At 39.3% G+C, this 22270-nt stretch overlaps 1 protein-coding gene and 2 long non-coding RNA genes across 4 annotated transcripts in view; 1 reads left to right on the top strand and 2 right to left on the bottom strand.

The window, feature by feature from the left end:
• The window catches only part of LOC309849104, a 96700-nt gene that overhangs the window by 65276 nt on the left and 9154 nt on the right, over window positions 1-22270 (bottom strand). The window contains exon 2 of the long non-coding RNA XR_014303490.1: window positions 14874-15014. This is a non-coding gene — a long non-coding RNA (uncharacterized lncRNA). The remainder of the gene's footprint in view (window positions 1-14873; window positions 15015-22270) is intronic.
• LOC309849107 lies at window positions 3710-5140 on the bottom strand. The gene is made up of 2 exons (XR_014303493.1): window positions 4921-5140; window positions 3710-4181 (listed from the first exon to the last, which is right to left on the bottom strand). It is a non-coding gene; the product is annotated as an uncharacterized lncRNA (long non-coding RNA).
• Window positions 5149-13343, top strand: FAM216B (family with sequence similarity 216 member B). 2 transcript variants are annotated; one of them, XM_082701380.1, is made up of 5 exons: window positions 5149-5285; window positions 6901-7013; window positions 9456-9576; window positions 11461-11684; window positions 13121-13343. In XM_082701380.1, exons 2-4 carry the CDS (start codon window positions 6909-6911, stop codon window positions 11658-11660), a joined length of 426 nt encoding a protein of 141 aa, XP_082557506.1. In that variant the 5' UTR covers window positions 5149-5285; window positions 6901-6908; the 3' UTR covers window positions 11661-11684; window positions 13121-13343. The 2 variants fall into 2 exon arrangements, with proteins under 2 accessions (XP_082557506.1, XP_082557505.1); XM_082701379.1 differs by having other exon boundaries at window positions 6895-7013.

The raw sequence follows: 22270 nt of genomic DNA, 5'->3' as shown, positions 1-22270 counted from the left end.
GGGAGAAGGGACATTCTGGCTCATAAACAGCCTTTGGAATTAGAGAATTATAGTGCAAGTGATCCAATACCAGGTGTAAACACCCTTTCCTGTAGGATCATCAAGACAGTCTGTTTTTAAGACATCTGGAATGGGGAGCACCTTCTTTCCTGAAGTGGTTCTTTTCATCAGAAATTTGTATCCTGGTGGCTTCTACTTATGGATCTTAATTTCTTCTCTTTGGGAATATACAGAGTAAGTCTAATCTCAAATGTATGAGCTCCTCAAATATTGTGTGAAGCACTGTTTCACCCATCCCACTCCCTTCTGCCATGGGTCTTTCCCAGATTCAATGGCTCTTAGGCACATGTCAGTTCATCCTATGACTAAGCACCTCTATTTTCACCACATAGCCCAGTTTTCCTATGTCCTTTGTGTACACACAACATACTGTAGCACAAAGCACATCATGGCAGTCCCAGCCCCTCCCTTGTTTTAGAAATAATACTTCTGTTGATGCAGCCTACACACTCACAAATCCCTCTGGCAGCCTCATTGACTCATGCTGCATTTTCTTTCCCTATGCCTGAGCTGCTACTAAGCACCACATTTTCTTTCTGCATTTGTCTGGCTCGAAATAAAGCCCTGATACAGAATATTGCTTCATTATTACTACATTTCATCCTATTAGATGCAGTCCATCACTTTAGCTTGTTGTGAGATCTTTTTTCCATTTGCCATCTTCTCTGCTTTCCATCCCATCTACATCTCTGTCCTCTAGAAACTGTATCTTCATCATCTGAAAACTTATTAAGCTGATAAAACTGTGGAATAGATCAGAGCATGCCACCAAAACCTATCCAGATTGTCATGGACTCATTAATTAGCACACTTTAGCATAAGTTTTTACCAAGCTTTATATTGCACCTATCTCTCCATGAGGACTGCTCAAGGCACCTTGTCAGATGTAGAAATACCAGGTCTCAACATCTAGAAGTCCCAGAGGCCTCTCCCTATTAACAACAACCACCAAAAGAAGGGAAATGATACTGTCTGAAAACAAAGCTGTCAGGACTGATCTTTTAAACGTTTATACAGTTGCTTTGCCCATCTACTGTCGAGTGGTAGATGGCATTTTTACTCAATCCACTTTTTAGAAAACTAGAATACACCTGGAAAGTGTGTTTGTGGGCAAAGAGCTGAATTTTACACCCATCTCCACTGTACTGCAGAAATGCCCAGGCAGGTTTGAGGACTGATGGGACTGGCCTGCTGGATGCCTATTTGTGTGAAGCCTCCCCTGGACACCTATGAGAAGGTCGATGACTTGATAATGACTATCCTGATCCAATATTATGACCACAAGTCTCTGTGAAACTGAAGCCTCCCCTTACTCAACAAAGCAATAGTAGATGGGAACAGAACACACGCAAGGAGAGAAAGAATCAAGATGCATGAGTTTTGTCTGTAGGAAACAGCTTGATAGGAGGGATAGTTTCTTATTATAGCAATGTGTGTATTGCTCAAATTCTCTCTTATTTCTAGAGGCCAAGGGCAGAAACCACAGACCTCGGGTAACCACAGGTTTGCGTCCTGGCTCTACTGCTTAATAACTATGCCATAAAAATCTGTTTTTAAAGGACCATTGCTCGTCCTAATGAGAAAGACTTCCTTATAAATTCTTACAATTAAAAAAAAAAAAAAAACCATGGTCTTGAATCTAGAATTGTCTACAAACTCCTAGTGCACCTATTCTATTTCCTTTTGACATTATACCTCTTTCTTCCACAGCATTTACTTGGGATTATAGAATCAAAATTAAATCCATAGACAGTTTTGTTCTTGAGTTATATTCCATTTTAGACTTTTTTCAGTACTTCTCGAATCTATTTTCCCAAGGCCCTTAGCATAGAGATGACCATATCCAGATTTTGCTTTCCTGCTAATCACTGCATTTAAACATTCAAAGTAGTTTTTACTCACTGAAAGTGGCTCTTAAGAGTTCAAACTGGGACTCATGTTTTCTTGTTTTGAGACCAGTGACTCCTAAGGTGTTGGTATGAGTGAAAGCTTGCATTTGTGGTCTTGGAGAAGTGGGGGTTTTATGTGAAGAGATCAGAGAAATAAAGCAAGAGAGTAGAGGAATAACTGTCACCTATCCCAACCCCCACCAAACAAGACTGAACCCAATGAAGTAGGCAGTCCTATGAGAAAGACAATTTTAAAAAGTCTGTGTGAGACTCTTTGAGTGGAGACATCCAAAAGTCCAGGTGATAAACAGGAGCTCAGAGTGGGGAAGGGACAGTTCCTTCATTTCATTATGGTGCTCTGAGGCCCTCTGAGGGCTTGGGATAGCATAGGAAGGATATCTGCGCCTAGCAGAGCCATCTCCATGGAGAGATCTGCAGCTAAAGAAAATCCTGGGGAAGGAGCAAGAGTAGAAAGATACAAGCAGGTAATTTCCTTTCCTTTGGGGCTCATGGTTTTTCAGGGAAGTATTTATCTTGGTTCAATATAATTATGCTCTGCCTCTTGATCTAGCAGACCAGATTCTTTGAATTAGGGTTTAACCTCATCTTGGATCCCTGTCATGGGTCCCTTGCCCTCACTTGGTAATGCCCGTAAGATCACATTTACCCTGCTGTGCTATGAAAACGTGTTATGACCCAATTTTCAAGCATTGTTATATAGACACACCACTGTGTTAATCATTGTGTCCCACTACCGTACCAATGTTTCAGCTGTGAAATAGCATTTATCTTTTCTACCAATAGTCAATATTATACTCCTTTTGGTTGTTTCTTTTCTTTTCTTTTTCTTTTTCTTTTTTTTTTTTTTTTGTAGTCAGTTTCCTTTTGAAAGTCGAGTTAGTCTTTGGAAAAATAATTTCTTTGATCAAAACTGACAATATACATGGTTTCATCATTCTTTTTTTTTTTAAGATTTTATTTATTTATTTGAGAGAATGAGTGAGAGAGAACATGAGAGAGGAGAAGGTCAGAAGGAGAAGCAGACTTGCCAAAGAGCTGGGAGCCCGATGCAGGACTCGATTCTGGAACTCTGGGATCATGACCTGAGCCAAAGGCAGTCACTCAACCAACGGAGCCACCTAGGCACCCTGGTTTCATCATTCTTAAATGCTAAGTTATTGACCAAAAACTCCTTGACACTAACTACAGAACTAGTTAATTATCCTGTTTTTTTTTCTTTAAAAACCCCAAACTTTAGTGGTAATAGGCAAACACTGACTGTATATCTAAGTACTTCAGCCTCCCACCTGGCATCAGAGACAAGAGGTATCTCTTAGATTTTTGCTGATGGTACCTCCACATGTTCAGATAGTGTTCAATATCTCTCAGCTTTGTACTGGCCCTTCTAAACCCTTCTCTTTACCAAACTAGTGGAAAGACTACAAAATACATTTTGTAGAATCCCTCACCAACCAGAATCCAATGGGAGACAGAAGATGAAGAGTTGGCGGCGGGGTGGGGGAAGTCACTTTTACAGTTTCTGCTTACATTGGTGGTAGTGGCAGCATCAGCAATGACATCAAGGACAGCAGCAGCGGGGACAGTGATGGTGGTGACAGCAACTGTAACACTGGCATTTGGGACAGAACCTAGAAGCTGGGGCACTGGATGAGTGTCGGGTCCTGAAGGTGCTACTCAGGCTGGGTCCCAACAGAAGTAGCCGCAATGACAGAGAGTTTATGGACTCTGGGTAAAATTGGTTTTTGTTTTGTTTTGTTTGTTTTTTTGAAGATTTTATTTATTTATTTGACAGAGAAAGAAAGATCACAAGTAGGCAGAGAAGCAGGCGGGGGAGGGGGAGCAGGCTCCCCACTGAGCAGAGAGCTCGATGTGGGACTCGATCCCAGGACCCTGAGATCATGACCTGAACTGAAGGCAGCGGCTTAACCCACTGAGCCACCCAGGTGCCCCTCTGGGTAAAATTGTTTTCCCTGTTTCCTCCAGCTCCAGGTCTGACAGCGGTTGAGGGTAATTGCCAATCTTTGTGCAAGTTGACCTTTCTTGCTTTGCTCCTCTGGCTCACTCCAACACTTCCATTACAGATTTCTTCCATTAAATTCCCTCTTCGTCGAACACTAGAATCTGGGTCTATTTTCCTGGTGATGTAGGGACTGATGCCCGCTGCCATGAATCAGCAGATGTGGTGTGCCCTGGAAGCCATTTCATCATATGCTGGGAAAACATTCAAGGAAGACTCAATTGATGACGTCAGCCCTGCAGGCAACTGTTCTTTATCTCTCAGTAGAGAATCGCCAAACTCTCAGATCCAGTGAGAGCTCTGTGGTATTCACAGGCTTTTATAGACTCTTGTTTCTGCCATGTTTATTCCCCAGAAGGTCTGTATTTAAATTATTGAAAAAAAGAAAAGCAAACTTCCTGTGTCTGATAAGTCCCTTCTTCCTTCCTTAAGCTACACAATTCATCACTCTCATCGCCCTGGTTTTTTCTTCCCTTTAAATGCCTAAGAATTTTGAATTTGTGGTTTTCTTTTGGTATTTCGTCTTCCATTTTTCCTAAGAAGTCTTCATTTTTACAGATAATCTGGCATTCAGAAGGAGGATTTTCATGGAAAAAAGGAATTCTGTGGTAATAAAGCGAGCCCAGAGGAAGGGGTAACTATTGCTTTCATGAGTCAGTTTAAAATGTGAGGCTTATGCTGATGACATCAGTAGGGGCAAGATCCCTGTGCCACAGGTTCATTAACATCAGACACAGCAGCTTCCATCCAAGGTCAAAAATGGGAATATCTTACTCCTCCAAAACTTAAGAAAGGACTATTATCTTGAGCAATGGGACAATTCCATAGGTTACCACAATAAAATTCATATCCATCCCTCTACATTTAGAAACTGTTCCTTCACCATTCTGAGCAATGCAGATGGTACTGACTTCAAATGTGGGAAATACTCACGTAATGGCCCATTGCCCTGGTGGATTTCTTGACCTTTAATATTCAGCCTCTCTGTCTCCAAGGACTTTCTTTTCTCATATCTGTATATAATGTCGATATGGTAGACTTAGAAGCTGGCACTTAATGAGACACAAAATTTGGAAGAAAAAAGATAAACTGTGCAGTTGCATGTTGCCCAGAAGCAGGGAGAGGCACGCAGCCAAATTCCTGCAGTGCCTTGGTGTTGCCGCGTGACGTTGCTTGGATATCAGCTTATCAACAGACTGAGTTCCTACTGCCACCTTCACATGAAGAAAGAGACCTTGCAAGGAAACAACACTGACCACCAGTACCAGCTTTTAAAAAGGGGGAGATCACAATACAGGGTAAGTCCTTTAAGCAGATTTCTCCTTTTTGTTTTGGACAAAAGATATTTGTTTGATTTGTCCTCCTTGAATTCTCCATGCACTTTAATCAAACTTTACCAGGTATAGTCCACTCAAGCAGGTTAAGATGGATTGCCTGAGCAATAGCCCAAGAAAAGCATCCATGAATTGTTGCACAAGAAAGATCGTCAGTCATTTCCTTATGCTATTTGAGGAAAGAAGAAATCTTTCTAGCTTTGAAGTATATTTATGCTCCACTCTACAGATCTGGAAAATGGGAGGAGGGATGCTGAGATGATCTGAGTACAGGATAGAGTGCTGGCTTCTATCACAGAGAATATTAAAAGAGTATATCTTCGTTGGTATAGTTTCTGAAGTGCACATTGAGGGAAAGCAGTAGTAAATAAAACATTTATAGTTTAATTTATAAGTTTTATCATGGAAGCAGGACACAAAGAGATGTTGACTGATGTTTTCCTAATAAATTTCTCTTCTGGAAGATCTGAGCCTTTGCTTTGTGAACTCAGAAACAGAGATTCCTCCCATGTTAAAATGTGTCTACAGTGTGTGCATGTGGGTGCTCTTGTGTGTGCAGGTGCATGAGCATATAAATGGAGAGGAGAGGGAGAGAAGGAGCTCACACATAAAGTGAGAGTTTTCTAGAGCCATGATCTCAGTTAATCAAACAACCCAATGAGGTAGGTTTGTCAAGGACAAAGGTGTGAGCAGAGGGGAAAACGTTTGGAATTCTCACTTTATGCCTTGGCAACCGTAGTCTATCCCTTGATTATGTTTTTTTATTATTATAAACATCTCAGATTCCAAACCCTACACTATATAGTAAGGAAAAAAGACTTACTCATAGCAGCTGTGGCTCCTTCATTTTCTCAGGCAAGTGGCAAGAAATACAGCTAAGTTTAACAGTTTCTTTTATAGTACACTGTTGTAAAATTACGAATTGAAATGTGCAAGACATGGAGAATAATGTAAAGGAATACTAGACTGTCACAAAAATTTGTATTTTTTAAGGGACATTCCATGAGCTGGGAAAGGGCACAACATATAGAGTATGGTCTCTCTTTTCGAAAATCACACAAAATGTACACAGAAAAAAAAAAAAGAGTAAAAGAAAATCAATCAAATGTCACCAATCATTATGGACATTTAGATTATGGATAATCATATTTTCTTCTCCAATTTTTAGATTTTTTTCCAAATTTTCAAAAATGACATATATTACTTTTGTAATCAGATAACATAATAACTATTATTTAAAATGATCAAGAAATAACTTGTGACCTGATGTGGTTCTATAGTCCACCTGTTGCAAAACCAAAGATAAAGCAGAAAGACAAAGAACTCTCAATTATTCTTTCCATCAACAGGGGGTGAGAATAGGGCAAACTGCAGAACCAAGCAGTCTGCTGAGATCCAATTACTTAGAAACATGTGAGAAAACTTTTTATCCCTTGACATAAATAACATTTATTTATGTATTTATTTATTTACTTGCTTACTTTACTTGCTTGCTTACTTATTTATTTAGGTCCATTCCCAAAACAGGATGAACAAAATGAAATTTCATGCTATGCTTTATTGTTCCTTGGAGGTATAGGATAAAGAATGGGAGAAAAACAGAAAAGACAACAAAAACTTTGGAATGTTCCACGGATTCCTTGCATTCAGGTCCCTTCCGCTGCGTACACCCACAACGCTTCCTTAATGAAGGTATAGTGGGTCATTGGCTAATGAAGGGAACTTGCACGTCTTTCCCTCAAGGCTTGAGGTCTTTTTCTCCTGTCTCTGTTTATCCAGCTTTAGGTAACATCGGGCCCAACACAGGCACTCAGTGCATGCTGATGGCAGGCATGGTGAATGAATGAGCAATTGGATGGTCCGGTCCTATACCTACCCCATTTCAGGAGCTCTATAGATGGTCTCATCTTCATTGCTGACGCTCAGAATTGACCACACTGTGGCTCCCTGCTAGAGAGCTACGGTAGCTCCTTTCAGTCACAGTTATTTAAAGTCATTCTCATTAATACTTTTTGCAAAACTTTCAGTTCTCTTCTATCCCCTCAAGGAAGGATAAACAACAGGGTAAGAATATTAGGATTATTATTTAAGAAGTTTAGATCTCTGCTAAGGAAAAGCCACAGACTGCTTTTTTTCTCTCTAAAATAAAACCATAATTTTAAAGATTTTATCTTATATAATGGAAACTCTCATTGCCCTTTGGAGCTTTGCTTTTGAAACTGACTTGCTATTTTCATATTATATTGTTCTCCATCATTTGAAAAGGCTTAATTAAGAATCAATTATCTTCTTCAAAGATTTTCTTTTAAAACTTCTAATTCAGAAACTGTAAAGTTCAAATGATGCCTCAAATTGTGAAGTATGTGGCTTTCCTACTTTCACTCTGGATATATTTTTGATACCAAGCTTAAGGTCTTTAGACATTTAAAAAAAAAAAATCTGACTCACAGGTTTCAACTCCACACAAAATTTCTAACAGATAAAAGCCACTTTACTGTTACATATAATTAACTTAAATTTAGTTTCCTTTACAATGGTTATCAACTACTTTTGAAACTTCTATCACTGTTTTGAATTTTTTGGCCTAGGGTGAACTTAAGTCACCTTGGTTTTTCTAGAATACTGAGGTATCATTGTATCATTGTAAGTATCATTGTAAGCACTGATAACAGATTAGGTAGATAACAGTAATTGTGGTCCAAGTCCTTCTTGTTCCTCCTTTGCACTGCATGGCAGCCTTCTAAATGCTCTCCTACCAATGGCCTGTCTTCCCATAAACTCATTCTCCATGGCGGGCCAGCGTGATCTTTCTAAAACTCAGATCTTGTCAGCTTCAAGTATGGCATTTCAGGTTGGATAATTCTTTGTTGTGAGGGACTGGGAGGTTGTTAAGCGCACTGTGGGATGTTCAGCTGAGCTCCTGGTCTCTATCTGCCGACTGCCAGTAGCATCCATCTTCCATTTCAGCATTTTTGACAACTGAAAATGTCTTCCCACATTGCCAAATGTCCTTAGTGGTCAAAATCACTCCAGTTGAGAACCACTGACTTAAATAAAGACCTTCAATGGTTCCTCACATTAAAGGTAATCTTTCAACACTTTTTTAATTATAATTTTTAAAATTTGCATCTAAACATTGCCTGTAAGGCTTCCATGATCTTCCCCTGCCTGCCTCTACAGCCTTCCCCAACTCAGACTCTATATTCTGCTTGAAGTAGGGGGAAAAAAGAAAGTCTCTTTCCTAATATATCCAGACATTTTGTGCCCCATGTGAAAATCATACTACATTCTCCCTTGTCCCATTAATCAGCCTTTTTTTTTCTTCTATCACAGTGGTTTTCAAATTTTGTTGTCTTTGTATCAGGATCACCTAGAGAATTTGTTAAAACCCAGAGCGCTGGGCCCCACTCCCCAGAGTTTAGGATTCTGTAGATCTAGGATGGGGCCTAAGAATTTGCATTTCTAACATGTTCCTAGATGAGGCCGATGCCCTTTGAGAACCAGTATTCTAGTTCCTTGTCACTCTTAAGACTCAGATGTTTTGGTCACCTCATTGACAAAGTCTTCCTTGACTGCTGCAGGAGATTTTGTTTTCCTTTTCTGTTTTTGTAGCACCTTTAAAATAACAATGTTGAACCTTTATCACGTCACCCAACTGCTCATCCAGCTATCTCCCCTGCCTATGGACAACTCTTGATAGAAAGTTCTCCTGTCCCCATTCACTGGCCTGGCCAATGTGCAGATTCTCACCGCCTACCTTCCTCAACAAGGATCATTATAGAGGAATAAAAGTATAAAATGTTGGAATTTCTTAGATCCCTTTTAGCCCAATACTTTGACCTACTTGCCTAGAATCTTTATTTACCCAGTTTCACTAACACACAGACCAATGGAAGTTCTTAAATAAATTAGGGTAAGACATGACCCAATTGTTGTTTTCCGGTCGCTAAATGTGTGTGTATATATATATATATATATATATTTATATATATATATAAATTGTTAAACATATATATGTGTGTGTGTGTATATATATGTATATATATCTATCTTATTTTTAGCTTTGAATCCATCATACTCTTCGTCCTATAGACCTCCACTAACTCATCAAAATCACCTGTTCTGCTTTGATAGGACCTGACCCAAGGGCAGCAACGCTACTTCTACAGCATCATGAGGATTTACAATTCCAGACCCCAGTGGGAGGCCCTGCGGAACCGCTATATTCACAGCCTTCAGCACCAGCAGTTGCTTGGTGAGTTTTAACTACCCGACCTAAACCAGAGACCCTTGGGAGGGCTTCGTGTGCTACAGCCGGAAGTCACGTTTCCTGATAAATAATTCAAGTAGAATGGCCTCTGCCAGCACGCTATTTTATAACATGGTTGGCAGGCCATGTTTAAAAATGATTATCCCTGACAATAGAAAACAAGGTTTTATGGGTAAATTAAGAGGGTTTCACGAAATCAGAGTACAGATTGCCGTAAAATGTCAACAACTGTCTGAGATTTATAGGAACTTGATCTAGTAGAAATGGCAATGGGCTTAGGCAGATGGTCTAGGCTCAAACCACAGCTCAGCCCCTTGCTGGATATGCAAATTCAGAGGCTTGCTTTACTCATGACAATAACAGTTACACTTATTAAGCATTTACCATGTTCCAGATATTGTGCTGGGAGCTCTACACACTTCATCTAATTTTCCCAGACCTATGCCTAGCCAATGTCAGGGCCACTGCCAGCAAAGAGCATACGTTTTTCACCCCCATGCTCTGACATCTCTCTTCTAGTAACCTCATGGGATTTTACAAAGTACAAATGAAATAATGGTTGCAAAAGACCGCCACAGACTTTAAGAGACAACCTTCAGAGGTGTGATTGTTGTTAAGTCCCTTTTCTTCCAAGAAATGCTTTCAGTCTCCAGCTGGCCTCTATTACACTCTTCTGACCCTGGCAGAGCTTTCTTTTTATAAGCAGCTCACTTCACATGAACACATCTACCTTACATTGCTGTGCCTGCCTTTGCACCAAAGGAAGACATGGTTTTTGCCAATGACTGAGGAACACGAGCAGTGAGGATAGATGGCTGTTATTAGGCCTCCCTTTGTGCCTGGCACAGTTCTAAGCACTTTGCATATATTGCCTTACCTCAAACTCAAGACACCTTTATATGGTAGGTGCCTTTATAATGAACATTTTACAGAAGAGAAAATTGAGGCATGGATAAAAAATCGTTTGACCAGGATCATGCGACTAGTAAAGGGCAGAGCCAGGATACAGCCTGCTCCCCATGATGGCCTGAATTCCTGCAGAAGCATCACCTACTAGCTTTGTTGATAGAGTAAAACTGCACAGAGGCCAGTGAAACCACAGCCAGGATAGTCAGTATTTAGTGCACATAAAATCTACCTGCCAATGTTATCAACATGCAGATTACAGGCCAAACTCTGAATGTCTGATTAGGAAAGTCTTTGGGGTAGAGCCAGAAATCTGAAATTTTAAAAAGCATTATTAAATGTGGTCTCAGCCTGATCAATCTGTAGTGGGTGGTCTGCAGGCTACACTTTAAAAGCCCTGACAGAGATTGAATACCTCTGTTTCTAGTTTGAAGAAAGTTTTCAAAACAAAGATATGCAATGCAGGCTCAGATTACTCAAGGCCCAACTACCTCTCCAGTGATTTGTCATGTTAATCAATGACTAGGTATTTATTAACTTACTGAATGAAAAATGCAAAACAAGGGGCGCATGGGTGGCTCAGTGGGTTAAGCCGCTGCCTTCGGCTCGGCTCGGGTCATGATCTCAGGATCCTGGGATCGAGCCCCACATCGGGCTCTCTGCTCAGCGGGGAGCTTGCTTCCTTTCCTCTCTCTCTCTCTGCCTGCCTCTCTGCCTACTTGTGATCTCTGTCTGTCAAATAAATAAATAAAATCTTAAAAAAAAAAAAAAAGAAAAATGCAAAAGAAGAAAAGTCTACTTCCCATCCTCAAAGATCATACAATCTGGGTGTGCTAAATGTAACTGTCACTACACTGCAAAGTAGAAAAAATTTTATGAATCCATAAATATTTGCAGGGTTGTTTGCTTATTTGTTTTATTAGCCTGTTGACTTGGAACTTCTTCTCATTTCTCTCCCCTTAGGCTATATTACTCAACAGGAAGCTTTGGCTTGTGCTGCTGTACTTAGAGATTCAACCAAGAGAGCCTCAGCTAGGGTGGCTCATCAAAGATCCATCCCCCAGAAGCCTTCAACCATGACAAGAACATCGCTGCCAGCCCTACCTGGGTCTGTGGTTCGACCCAGGGCTCAAAGTGCAGGGCCTGGATCCATCAGGAATTAAGACTGTGCACAAGCTCTGAAACAGGTACTTCACCCATGTACCCCCAAATCTACTGGGTGCTAAGTGCATATTCCTTGTATGAGAATGAAAAAAAATAACTTCTGACACATACCCTATACCTAGAAATAATCTCTTTCCCACTCCCATAAATTCTACCAGCAAGAATAAATTGGGGGGTTTAAGAGCAATGGAACTAAGTGTAAACACACCTTCCACTCCACACATAATCTGTGGAGTAAAATGACTTTTGAAGCTTTCAAAGTAAATTTGAAATAATTCCTTGAACTATGTGAATTATAAATTCTATTATAAATTCTATATTTAAATTATACTTAAATATATTTAAAATCTATTCATATTTTTATTTATTTATATTTTATTTATCATATAAATTATAATTTATATGAAATATATAAGTTTATTTTATATTATAATAAATTTTATCGTTTATTATTTATATATTCATTTATTCTAGATTTTATTTATTTATATTATACATTCATATAATTTATTTATATGAATATCATCTATATTAGATATATACATATATTTAAATTATATATAAATACTATATTTCTATGGAAATATATTTAGATTATATATAAATACTATATTTCTATATAAATTATATATATGTTATATATATATATATAATTACAAATTATAAAATTCAAATAATTCCTTTGAATTAGAACCTCTCAGACAAATCTCAAGAACAGTGAAAGTGCAAAAGTCATCAGAGGCGGCCAGGTCCCCAGACACTGGGTAACTATGGAAGCCACCCACTGCAGATTTTGAAAACACACAAACCAACACCAAGTTAATACTAAGTAGGCAGGGTTTCCAGAGTCCTGTCATCTCAGCAGCAACTGGCCTGTGCATTTCCATGTCCTCCTTCCTCTCTTCTTTCCCATCAAGCAATAGCATTTAACTTGGCCCCAAATCTTCTGGTTCTTGCCTGACTCAATCCCTTTGTGTCTTCTTAAAACTTGGACTTTATCAACTTGCCACAGCTGGGTTCATTCTACAGGGCTATAGTTGACCTTAACCCAGGTGAGAGAATTCAGGCACACATCTTCCCCTGGCAACTAAAGATACACTCTGAGCAGAACAATAAATAGCCCTTAATGAATGGGTCTCAACTCTACCTTTGCCATGGCCTCATTGGTTTTAAGCAAGCACAGAAGACGAGACACATAAGTAAAAAAATAAATAAATAAAAATTTTAAAATTTTTAAAATTTTATGAGAATAAAATTTTATGAGAATAAATCATAATCATTCATTATGAGAATGATTCAAAACAACATATAATGGTATAGTGTGGTATTAGTTATATTTAATAGTTATTTTCATCACTAGTGATTTTGTGTGCGTGGAATGTCAGTCACCGCCACCAGTGTTCACAAAAAGTCAAAATTTTTAAAATGCCTTTTCTTGATCTTTATTCTAAATGTTCAGCCTCCTTCCTTCATTTAAATCAGCCAATGACTCTTTCATACCCCTAAAAGGAGTTGCCTGAGATGGAATTACAGACTTTCTTGACAAGGGATGTGCGGACATTGATCTGGAAGGAAGATGCTATACCATTACAAGAAAAAGAAAAAAAAAACACCTCATTGATGATGATGTTTATCTTTTCTCTGTAATCATTCATAAAGAATAAAGTTTCTTGAACTCTGTATGTCCTGGTCCTGACTCATATACTCTATGGAGCTTTTCAGTTCTAAGTTAAGAATCATTAGATAGGCTTAAAAGAAGAAAAACAATAATGGAACTACAGGGAGCTATAGGGTAGCCTTCCTGAGGGACTGAAGTTCGTGGCATATTTCACCTGGCCTGTACTGGTTCTTCCATTGCTTCCATAATGGCCCTTTTATTCCCATGAACCTCTTGCATGCACTTTTTTAAATTGAGGTTTAGTTGACACACAACATTACACTAGTTTCAAGTGTACAACACAGTGATTCAACAACTCTAAACATTATGCTAGGCATGCACTTTTACCTTAGGTTTTTTTTTTTGTTTTTTTTTTTTTGATGGGCATGGATATTTGCTGTGTAAGTCTTAGCTAGTGATGCAGAATATTAAGGAGGACACTTAAAATTCTGAGCTGCATTCCTGCATCAAAAATCTTAGAAGCACCTTATTTCCAATAGAGGCTTCTAAGAGCTAATTGGCAAGTGAATGTCAGAGGCCCATGAAAAGGACAAATCTAAGTTAGTGTAGAAAGTCCCACTTGTTGGCTCTCCCGACAGAAAGATAATGCCCTCTCTCTTGAGCTCTACACCCAAAGCCTATGAGGAATATGGCTGTTTATGGTTCTAGAAGAAAGGCATTCACCTGAGATGACCCTGAGAAAAACAAAGGGGAACAGAGGACAATCTGTAATACCAGCTTTGCTTATCTATTCCCTAGTTGATGAACAACTGAATTATTTCTAGCTTTGGACTATTACAAGTAAAATGCTATAAATATTTTAATGTAAGCCTCTGTACGCACAGAAGTTTTTGTTTCTCTTGAATAGCTATCTAGGAGTATAATTACTAGGTCACATGGCAGACTAAGGTGTAACTCTATAAGATAGTGTCAGGGTGTTTTCCTAAGTAACCACCCCACTTTGCATTCCCACTAGCAAGTATACAAAGTTCAAGTTGTTCCACATCCTTGCAATGTCAGACATTTTAATTTTTGTATTCTAGTGGCTATGGCTGCTGGCTAAAGATATTATCACTATTAAATACAGTCACCTTCTTACTTGGAACCACGGCAAATTTCAGGGAGGGAGTTTATCGTAGGCAAGAAGGTGGTGATGGCAATAATCTTGGGCATTTAATAGAAGAAATTTCAAAGTTTAACAGTTAATACTGATAAAGCAACTCCTCAGCTTTTTTTCCCCCCGCTTGGGGAAGCAAAAGATTGGAGGAGGTGAGGAAGAAGAAAAAGAATTAACCCCTGTCGGAAGCACCATCCCTGGCCCAAACTGTCTAAAACACACAGAACTGGGCTCAGTGTGTCCTTGGTACCTTCTCACTTTTCCTTGTTCACATTGCTCTTCAGGTTCAGCAACCAATACTCCACCATCACCACGATCTTTCCACACTATGTTACTTATTTATTGCTGCATAAAACATTACTCTAAAACACAGTGACTTAAGACAACCATATTGATCATCTCACAGTTTCTGTGGTCAGCAATCTGGGCAAGGCTTACCTGGAGCTTCGAGTTCAGGATCTCCTGCAGACTGCAATCAAGGTGTTGGCTGAGGCTGTGGTCGTATGTGAAGATTCAACCGGGGACGAATCCGGCAGCTGTTGTCTGGAGTCATCCTCTGTCCCTGCCACATAGGTCTCACTGTAAGGCAGAAATGTCAATAAGCCTCAGTAAGTCAAAAATGGCAACTTGTTTCATCAAAGTTTAAAAAAGAAAGAAAGAAAGAAAGACAATGAGAGAGACGGGATGGGGGCGTATAAGGTAGAAGTCACAGTCTCTTATAACCTAGTCTTGGAAGTGGCATCCCATCACCTTTGCTCTAGTCTACACATTAGACCCAAGTTACTAGGTTCAGTCCACTCACAAGAGTCAATGATTACCCAAGGGCATGAACCCCAAAGGTAGGATCATCGGCAGCCGTTTCTGAAGCTATCTGCCAAAGCCAGGACTAGGATGAGGTGAGTGAGGTGTCTAGGATGCAAAATGGAAGGATAACACTTATTCTTATATGATCCTCCATACACATCGATCCAACTTCAATCTTTGCCCTGCTGCCTGCCACATGCACTGAGCACACCTATGCTGGCTTCTGATCACCCACTCAGGGCTCCCTGCCCAGACTCCTAGCCTGACAACCAACCCATGCTTCATACTTTGTTCTTGCCATAACCCTCTCTTGAGACTGAGCTGATTTGTGTTCCAATATCCCAACATGCTGTTGAAGAAAAAATGATTTCAGATAAGCCTAAGACATTTAATAATTGATACCTTGTTCACAGGTAATCTCTAGATGTAGAGCACTATTTATCAAAAATGCAATTCATATACCACATTCACTGAAGATGCTTAAGGAAAAAATAAATTTTTGTGTCCTATCCTAGGCCCAGCAAATCAGAATCAGAAGGATGGCATCCCAGGTGTTCCTTACATTTATTAAAGTATGATAACATGTAAGAAGGGACTTCAGTAGCCAGAATGCTTTAGGCCTAATATAATAACATGAATTTCCGTTTGGCCAATTCGCTGAAAATTTAGGGACACAGACTGTATGATAAGAGTGGCTCTGGGACAGACTTGTACCCCTGAAACAAATAATACATATGTTATATGTTATTATATATATATTAATTATATGTTAATTAATTGAATTTACATTTTTTAAAATAGAGTGGCTTTGAGGATAGACAAAGTATCTCTTTAATAACCTTCAATAACTAGTATAAATGAAATGTCAACTATTCTTATTCAAAGCCAGGTCAAACCAATGGCATACTATAAAAGAACTTGAATCTACTAAAGTGGTTTATGTTTCCTAGATTTGGTATTGCTAAATACGCATTACCCTTCCACCACGATGACTACTGACTTGGTTTTCCCTCCCATTTCCTATTTTCTGATGGCCATAGAACAGGGCCAAGAGTTCCTGCACCTTTTCAATTAAAATGAGTTGCTAATTGCATCAGTGCTTGTAGAGGAAACCAGTATATTGGCCTCATTGACTCTGCTTTACCCCTTAAATTACAGTCTATTGCCTGAAATGTAATCAATCCCTCTGTCCAAAATCAATCCCTTGTCTGCCTCCAGAGAATTGTCGCTCATTTTTCTCCACATTAGGGCTATCATCCTGTGCCAGTTACACAATGGGTTCAGTCAGGTCATAGGAGAGGAAATCCCAGTAGCTATTGGAAATCACAGCTTAGGAATAGGGTCAGAGGCAATTACCCAACTGTAAGTAAGCCAAACACTCAGTTTCATGGTGGGAGTTCCCAGCGTCCTCCTGGCTCATGGGGTGTGGTTCCTGAGGGGGAATGAGTAGCTGTTTATAAACAGAGGGTTCTATGAAAGACACCTTCTTTAATATAATGAGCCCAGAAGGATGATCAAGCTGATTGACAGAAGAAAGTCAATGACATTTCAGAAGCCCAGTCTTGCAGAAGGGAAAAATAAATAAATAAATAAAAATCACACCACTGTAAATACATTACTTATTTAAATTCAATAAACTATTCTAGCATGTGTTGCATTGTGTATTTATGTAAATAAGGCAAGATCAGAAGGCAAAATCCCATGAGTCCAGGCGTCTGTTATAAGCACATGACTGGAAAGGAAGGGGTTTCAGATAGAAGGTGGGGCAGCTGGGCAGGGGTTAGATAGTTGTTCATGGCTGGGAATAGGTGTGAAGTGTGGCTCCATTTCCTAACTGAAGGGCCAGCTTTTTGCTGAGAGGTATGTCAAATGGATTGTGACCGAGATGATTGAAATGTTATTCAAGAAATACATGAAATCAGACAAAGAGTTAATTAAGATTGAGAAAGTTTACATACAATCTATGTGAGTTAAATGACCTTTCAACTGGGAAGAGAAAAGTCAGGTGTTAAGATTCAAGCTATCAGGTAGTTTCCTACAAAACAGGAGAAGGGTATACACACACATAAAAAGAAAGTTATTTCAGATTTTAGCATAATTCTTAAGATAATTGACATAACAAACAAATAAAAACTTTTTTTGAACTTCACATATTATTTCAAAATTATAATTTTATGATTAAGTATCTCATGGTGAGAGGGCTATATTAAGGCATCCTTCTTACGCTGTTCAGTCATTTATATGTTCACATATTTACAGTACCTGAGAGCAAGTGGAAATAATATTTATTAACTATAATGTTTACAAGCAATTAAGTTTGGCAGCAGTGCAGAGAGCATATATCCATTACAGTGGGAAATAACTCTAGGAAGAAATTACAGCTTGGTCATGGAGAAACTTTAATAAACTTTAATTGGCAAATAGTAAGGAATCACTGAAGTTGTTTTTAGTAGGAGCTTGGCCTAAGAACCGATTTCCAACACTGTGCAGGATGAATCAGAGAAGACAAGGAAAGAATCAGGGAAACAACTCAGGATCACAAGGAGCTCCAAGGAAGCAGCACAGGGCAATGGTCCCTGGAAGACCTGATTTGAGGGATAGTCTGGTTTGGGACAAGTTGACTTGGATTCAATGCATTTTGCAGGCATTGCATGGGGTGAAAAGTCAGCTCTGGGAGTGGTAAGAGCAAGAGGAGGAGAGATCCCCAGGGAAGGAGACCAGAGGGACCCCAGGAAACAGGCAGGGTGCATGGAGCCCTAGGAACCAGTGTTCTTAAAGGAGATCATTCAGGGAGGTTGGCAGAGCTAGCCCTGCACCAAGTCCAGGGAAGAAGGAAATCAGAAAAAGGAAGGGCTAATGCCTGTCTGAGGAAGAAGAAGACTAAGATCTGGTCATTGGGGTTGCCAGTTAGGAACCCCCTAACCTTGGCAAAGCAGTGTCATTCAGGCATGTGGGCAGAGCCTGGCCTGGAAGCGGTGGAAGGCTGGGGTGTCACAAGAGTTCAGGGAGCCGCAGGATCAATCCAGTTTCAAGCAATGTCAAAACTGCTGGGTCAGCACCCATTCATGTTTCTGTATTTTTTTCACCCCACTCAGCCTTCCTAGAAATTCCTATTTGAATCCCATTTTCTCTGTTCACTTATATGGAGTAGTTCCCTTCCACCACAGTGGAAGGCATTTTCAAAAGCTGATAACCAGCTGAACGTGTTAATGTAGTCTTATGATGAAATTCTATCACGCAGAGCATATTGTTATTGCAATATATTTTATTACTCCATTAGCACATGTTATAAAATATGTACTTATGAACAATTACTACCACAATTTGATATATCCAACCCATTGATATAGGAATTTGGAGCAACAGAGTCGTTTTTAGTAAAGAAATTGAGATGAGTAAAGGTGAAATTCAAGATTCTATAGCATGTGTGAAATGAAATGATCCATTTTAAAGACTGGATATAACTATGCTTATATAGATACACTTCCATTTAGGACAAACCATCCCATTTATAACTGAAGAATACATTAAAGCTAGAGAATTAAAGTCAGATAAAAATCTCTTAACAAAATGTCAACTGTTTCATCCACAAAGAGCAGCAGGGAGCTTTCTTTTAAAAAGCCTCTTCTTTTTTGACTAATGGTTTAAAACTCATGCTAATTTCAGTAAATTTAAGGGATGATTATAATCAGCACTTTAAAAATGAGAAAATGAATGATTTAAGATGCAAACTGTATAAAAAATCTAGTCTCTGTCAAAGTCAGCAAAGATATGGGGGGAGTAAAAAAAGACAATAGAAGTTGATGCAGAATAGAGTTACAGGAAAAATTGTGTATGGAGAAAAAGATGAATCAATTAAAGCAGGAACCATGCTGTTTATTGTGATAAATCATATTAATAGAATTCTTCTGAAGAAGATATTCAATTGAAGGAAAGAGAGGAGATGTATAAATAAATCAGGGTTTTAATTGTCTGCCCTTGCTTTCGGTTGCAGGAAGACAATGTCACACACTCCCAACAGTATCTGGGCCACCACAAACAGATGCTTTGGCAGGCAAGACCATGTGCAGCTCTGTTTATGAGCATGCCCACAGCAGGTTCTGAAGCATAAAATATTTCCAGAGAGGAGGAAAGCATGGGAATCAGAGCTTTGTTCAGAATGACATCCTAATTATTCTAAATAGCAGCAGAAGGATGCAGTTTCATAAAGCCAGTCAGACTAGGTCGGTTTTTTTGGGTGGGTGGGGAGGGTTGTTGTTGTTGTTTTAGATCATTCACCAGACATTTCCTGATGGCTGATGAGGAGGCAGTCCTGGAAAAGACACTGAAGATTTTGTATGGAATGAATTGCCCAAGTTTACGTTGTCTTTGCTGTTTACACAGCCTTGTGACCCTGACTGTCTAACCTGACCCAGCCCCAGGGGACCTTCTGCACACGTACTGGGGAATTGTGGCTGTGGACTTTGAGGTCAGCTCCTGTGTGAGAGCTCCGTGGGGTCAATACCAGAGCCTCTCTACCCCTGCAGGACCCACTGCAAATGAAGAGTCCTAACAAGCTGCAGGGGAGCCACCTACAAATTCTTCTTCTAACAACAGGTTATCATGGCTCCCCTGATGATTTTTTTTTTTTAATCAGAACTACATATCATGTGATCTTGAAAACAGAACTTAACTATAAGTTCTACCGTTTCTCCCCATGTTTGCCTTTAGTTAAAGTACGCAGTGCGATAGGTTAGAGCACAGTTATGGAGTCAGGTCATCTGAGTAGCCTTCCAGATCTCTCATTTAACAGCTGTGTTATGGCATGTAAGGATCTGTTCCTTTGGGCTTCAGTCTTGCCATCTGTAAAATGGTGATAATTGCTCCTACTCTGATGAGCTTGGGGAGGATCAGCACCCAGGGTCTGACACTGTGTGCATATTAATGTTAGCTAACTAATTACACTGGTTCTAGAAGTATAATAACTGTGGTAACAGAACAACTAACACTCAGTATTTTTAGCATTTTACCATTCACTTGGCACCTTTGTATGCCTCGCTTAATCCAAGGGTAAGTTCTGTCAAATGAGTTTGCTGAAGTTAATCTTATCCAGAAAAAGTTTATAATGGTGGTTAGTAGATAAGTCTCCTTGTCTCCTGTTTCTAACCCTGTTATATTCTGGAAAATATATGACAAGAGGAGAAAAGTAAGGATGACTGGAAAAAATGGGAGTAGAGGGAGAAGCTCCAAATTGGAAACAACCCAATTCTATTGATAACGCAATAGACAAGTAATTGGGGTTTATTGAGACAGTAGAATATTACACAGCAATGAAAATGAGTGAATTATAGCACACACCACCATGGGTGAATCATAAAAACATAACACTGAGTGAAAGAAACCAGACAAAAATATATATGTGATATGATTCCATTTATAGAATGTTTTAAAAGTTAGTATTTAGGGATGCAAGTGACTACCAGCACAGTGGGGGTCATGACTATTATGGGTTAGAAGACCTGGTGACAGAAAGGGACATGTGGATGTCATAGTGGACACAGTGGACATAGGGACATAGTGGATGCTTCTGGAATTCTGTCAATATCTTATCCTTTGGCCTGTGTGATGGTTACTTCAGTGCTCAGTAACAACCTGTAATACGACATATTCATTTTTTTACTTTAATCTAAGATGTAAGTTTAGAATTTAATAAATTGAAGTAGAAGTTTTATGAGGAAAGATACTGGAAAGCTAAGCTAATGTGAGTAGAATTGTTATATTTACGTGCCCAACCCTTAGCAACATTCTCTGCACATATCCTTTTCACTCCTTTGTTCCTTTTACCAACTCAATTCCCAGCATCTCCAAGTCATAAAAGTTTGAAGGATAATTATAAGTAAATGCAGACTGCCACAGCACAGTAAGGATATTCTCACAGTGTACATAGGAATCTGATTCTTTTTTTTTTTAATATTTTATTTATTTATTTGACAGAGAGAGACACAGCAAGAGAGGGAGCACAGCAGGGGGAGTGGGAGAGGCAGAAGCAGGCTTCGCGCTGAGCAGGGAGCCCAACATGGGGCTGGATCCCAGATCCTGGGATCATGATTTGAGCCAAAGACAGATGCTTAATGACTAAGCCACCCAGGTGCCCCAAGGATTCTGATTCTTAAATGTAAAAAATAAAACCTGGATAGTCAAGATGAGGAAACATACTCTTGAGAGATACTCTTTTGAGAAGAAAATTGACAAACCTATGTCCTAATTTAGATAATCTCCTCTTCTCTTTCAGACCTACCTTTACTCAGCTTACTTTTTTTTAAGAGGCAGGAAACAGTCTCGGATAGTAAAGGTCCAGCACAAGTCATCCTGTGTTCCAGATAATGGGTCATAGTGGCCACATTCTGTTGATCCATTTGTAATACTCGGAACAAAAAAGAAAACCTAGTGACCACTTAGTGACCTTAAAAATACCTGCCCTAAAATGTTGCCCTCTTTCAGAGAAATCTTTTAAATGTATATAAAAGAACAGTTGATAAAATCCATGAAAAAATAAGAGAAGAAATTTGTCTTAACTTTAAGACAAATCTGTAAGGCCATTGTTGACTTGATATTGTCCACTGTTGTAACCACAATGTCATATACGTTCCAGCTGGGTCAGATCTCTCTCTGGCACAACCCTCAGAAGAGTTACTGATCTAGTGACTTTACAAAGATGACAGGTGGGCTAAAAATGACAACCTTCTTGCCCAACTTTGCATTAATGTGACCCTTTGAGAACCAGAGAAGAAAGAACCTGGTTTTTTTATTTTTTATGGAGATGTTGTTGGAGAAACTGCTCACCATATCAGATGGGAAACTTAAATTTCAGTACCAAGACCAACCAGCTTCTCCTGAATAATTGATTGTTTATCCTACAGATACCATGACTCAAACAATGGCCTCATTCTTTGCACTGGTCACAGGGAATTTCAGTGCAAACTTTGAAGGCTACTGTTAGTATTGGCAGATCCTGGTTTGCTTCTATATCTCATACCCATTTTTGAATTTCC

Source organism: Mustela nivalis (genome assembly GCF_964662115.1).
Source record: "Mustela nivalis genome assembly, chromosome: 15".
Lineage (NCBI taxonomy): Eukaryota > Metazoa > Chordata > Mammalia > Carnivora > Mustelidae > Mustela > Mustela nivalis.
The sequence above is the reverse complement of the archived record's forward strand: the minus strand, read 5'-3'. Positions and strand labels throughout refer to the sequence as shown.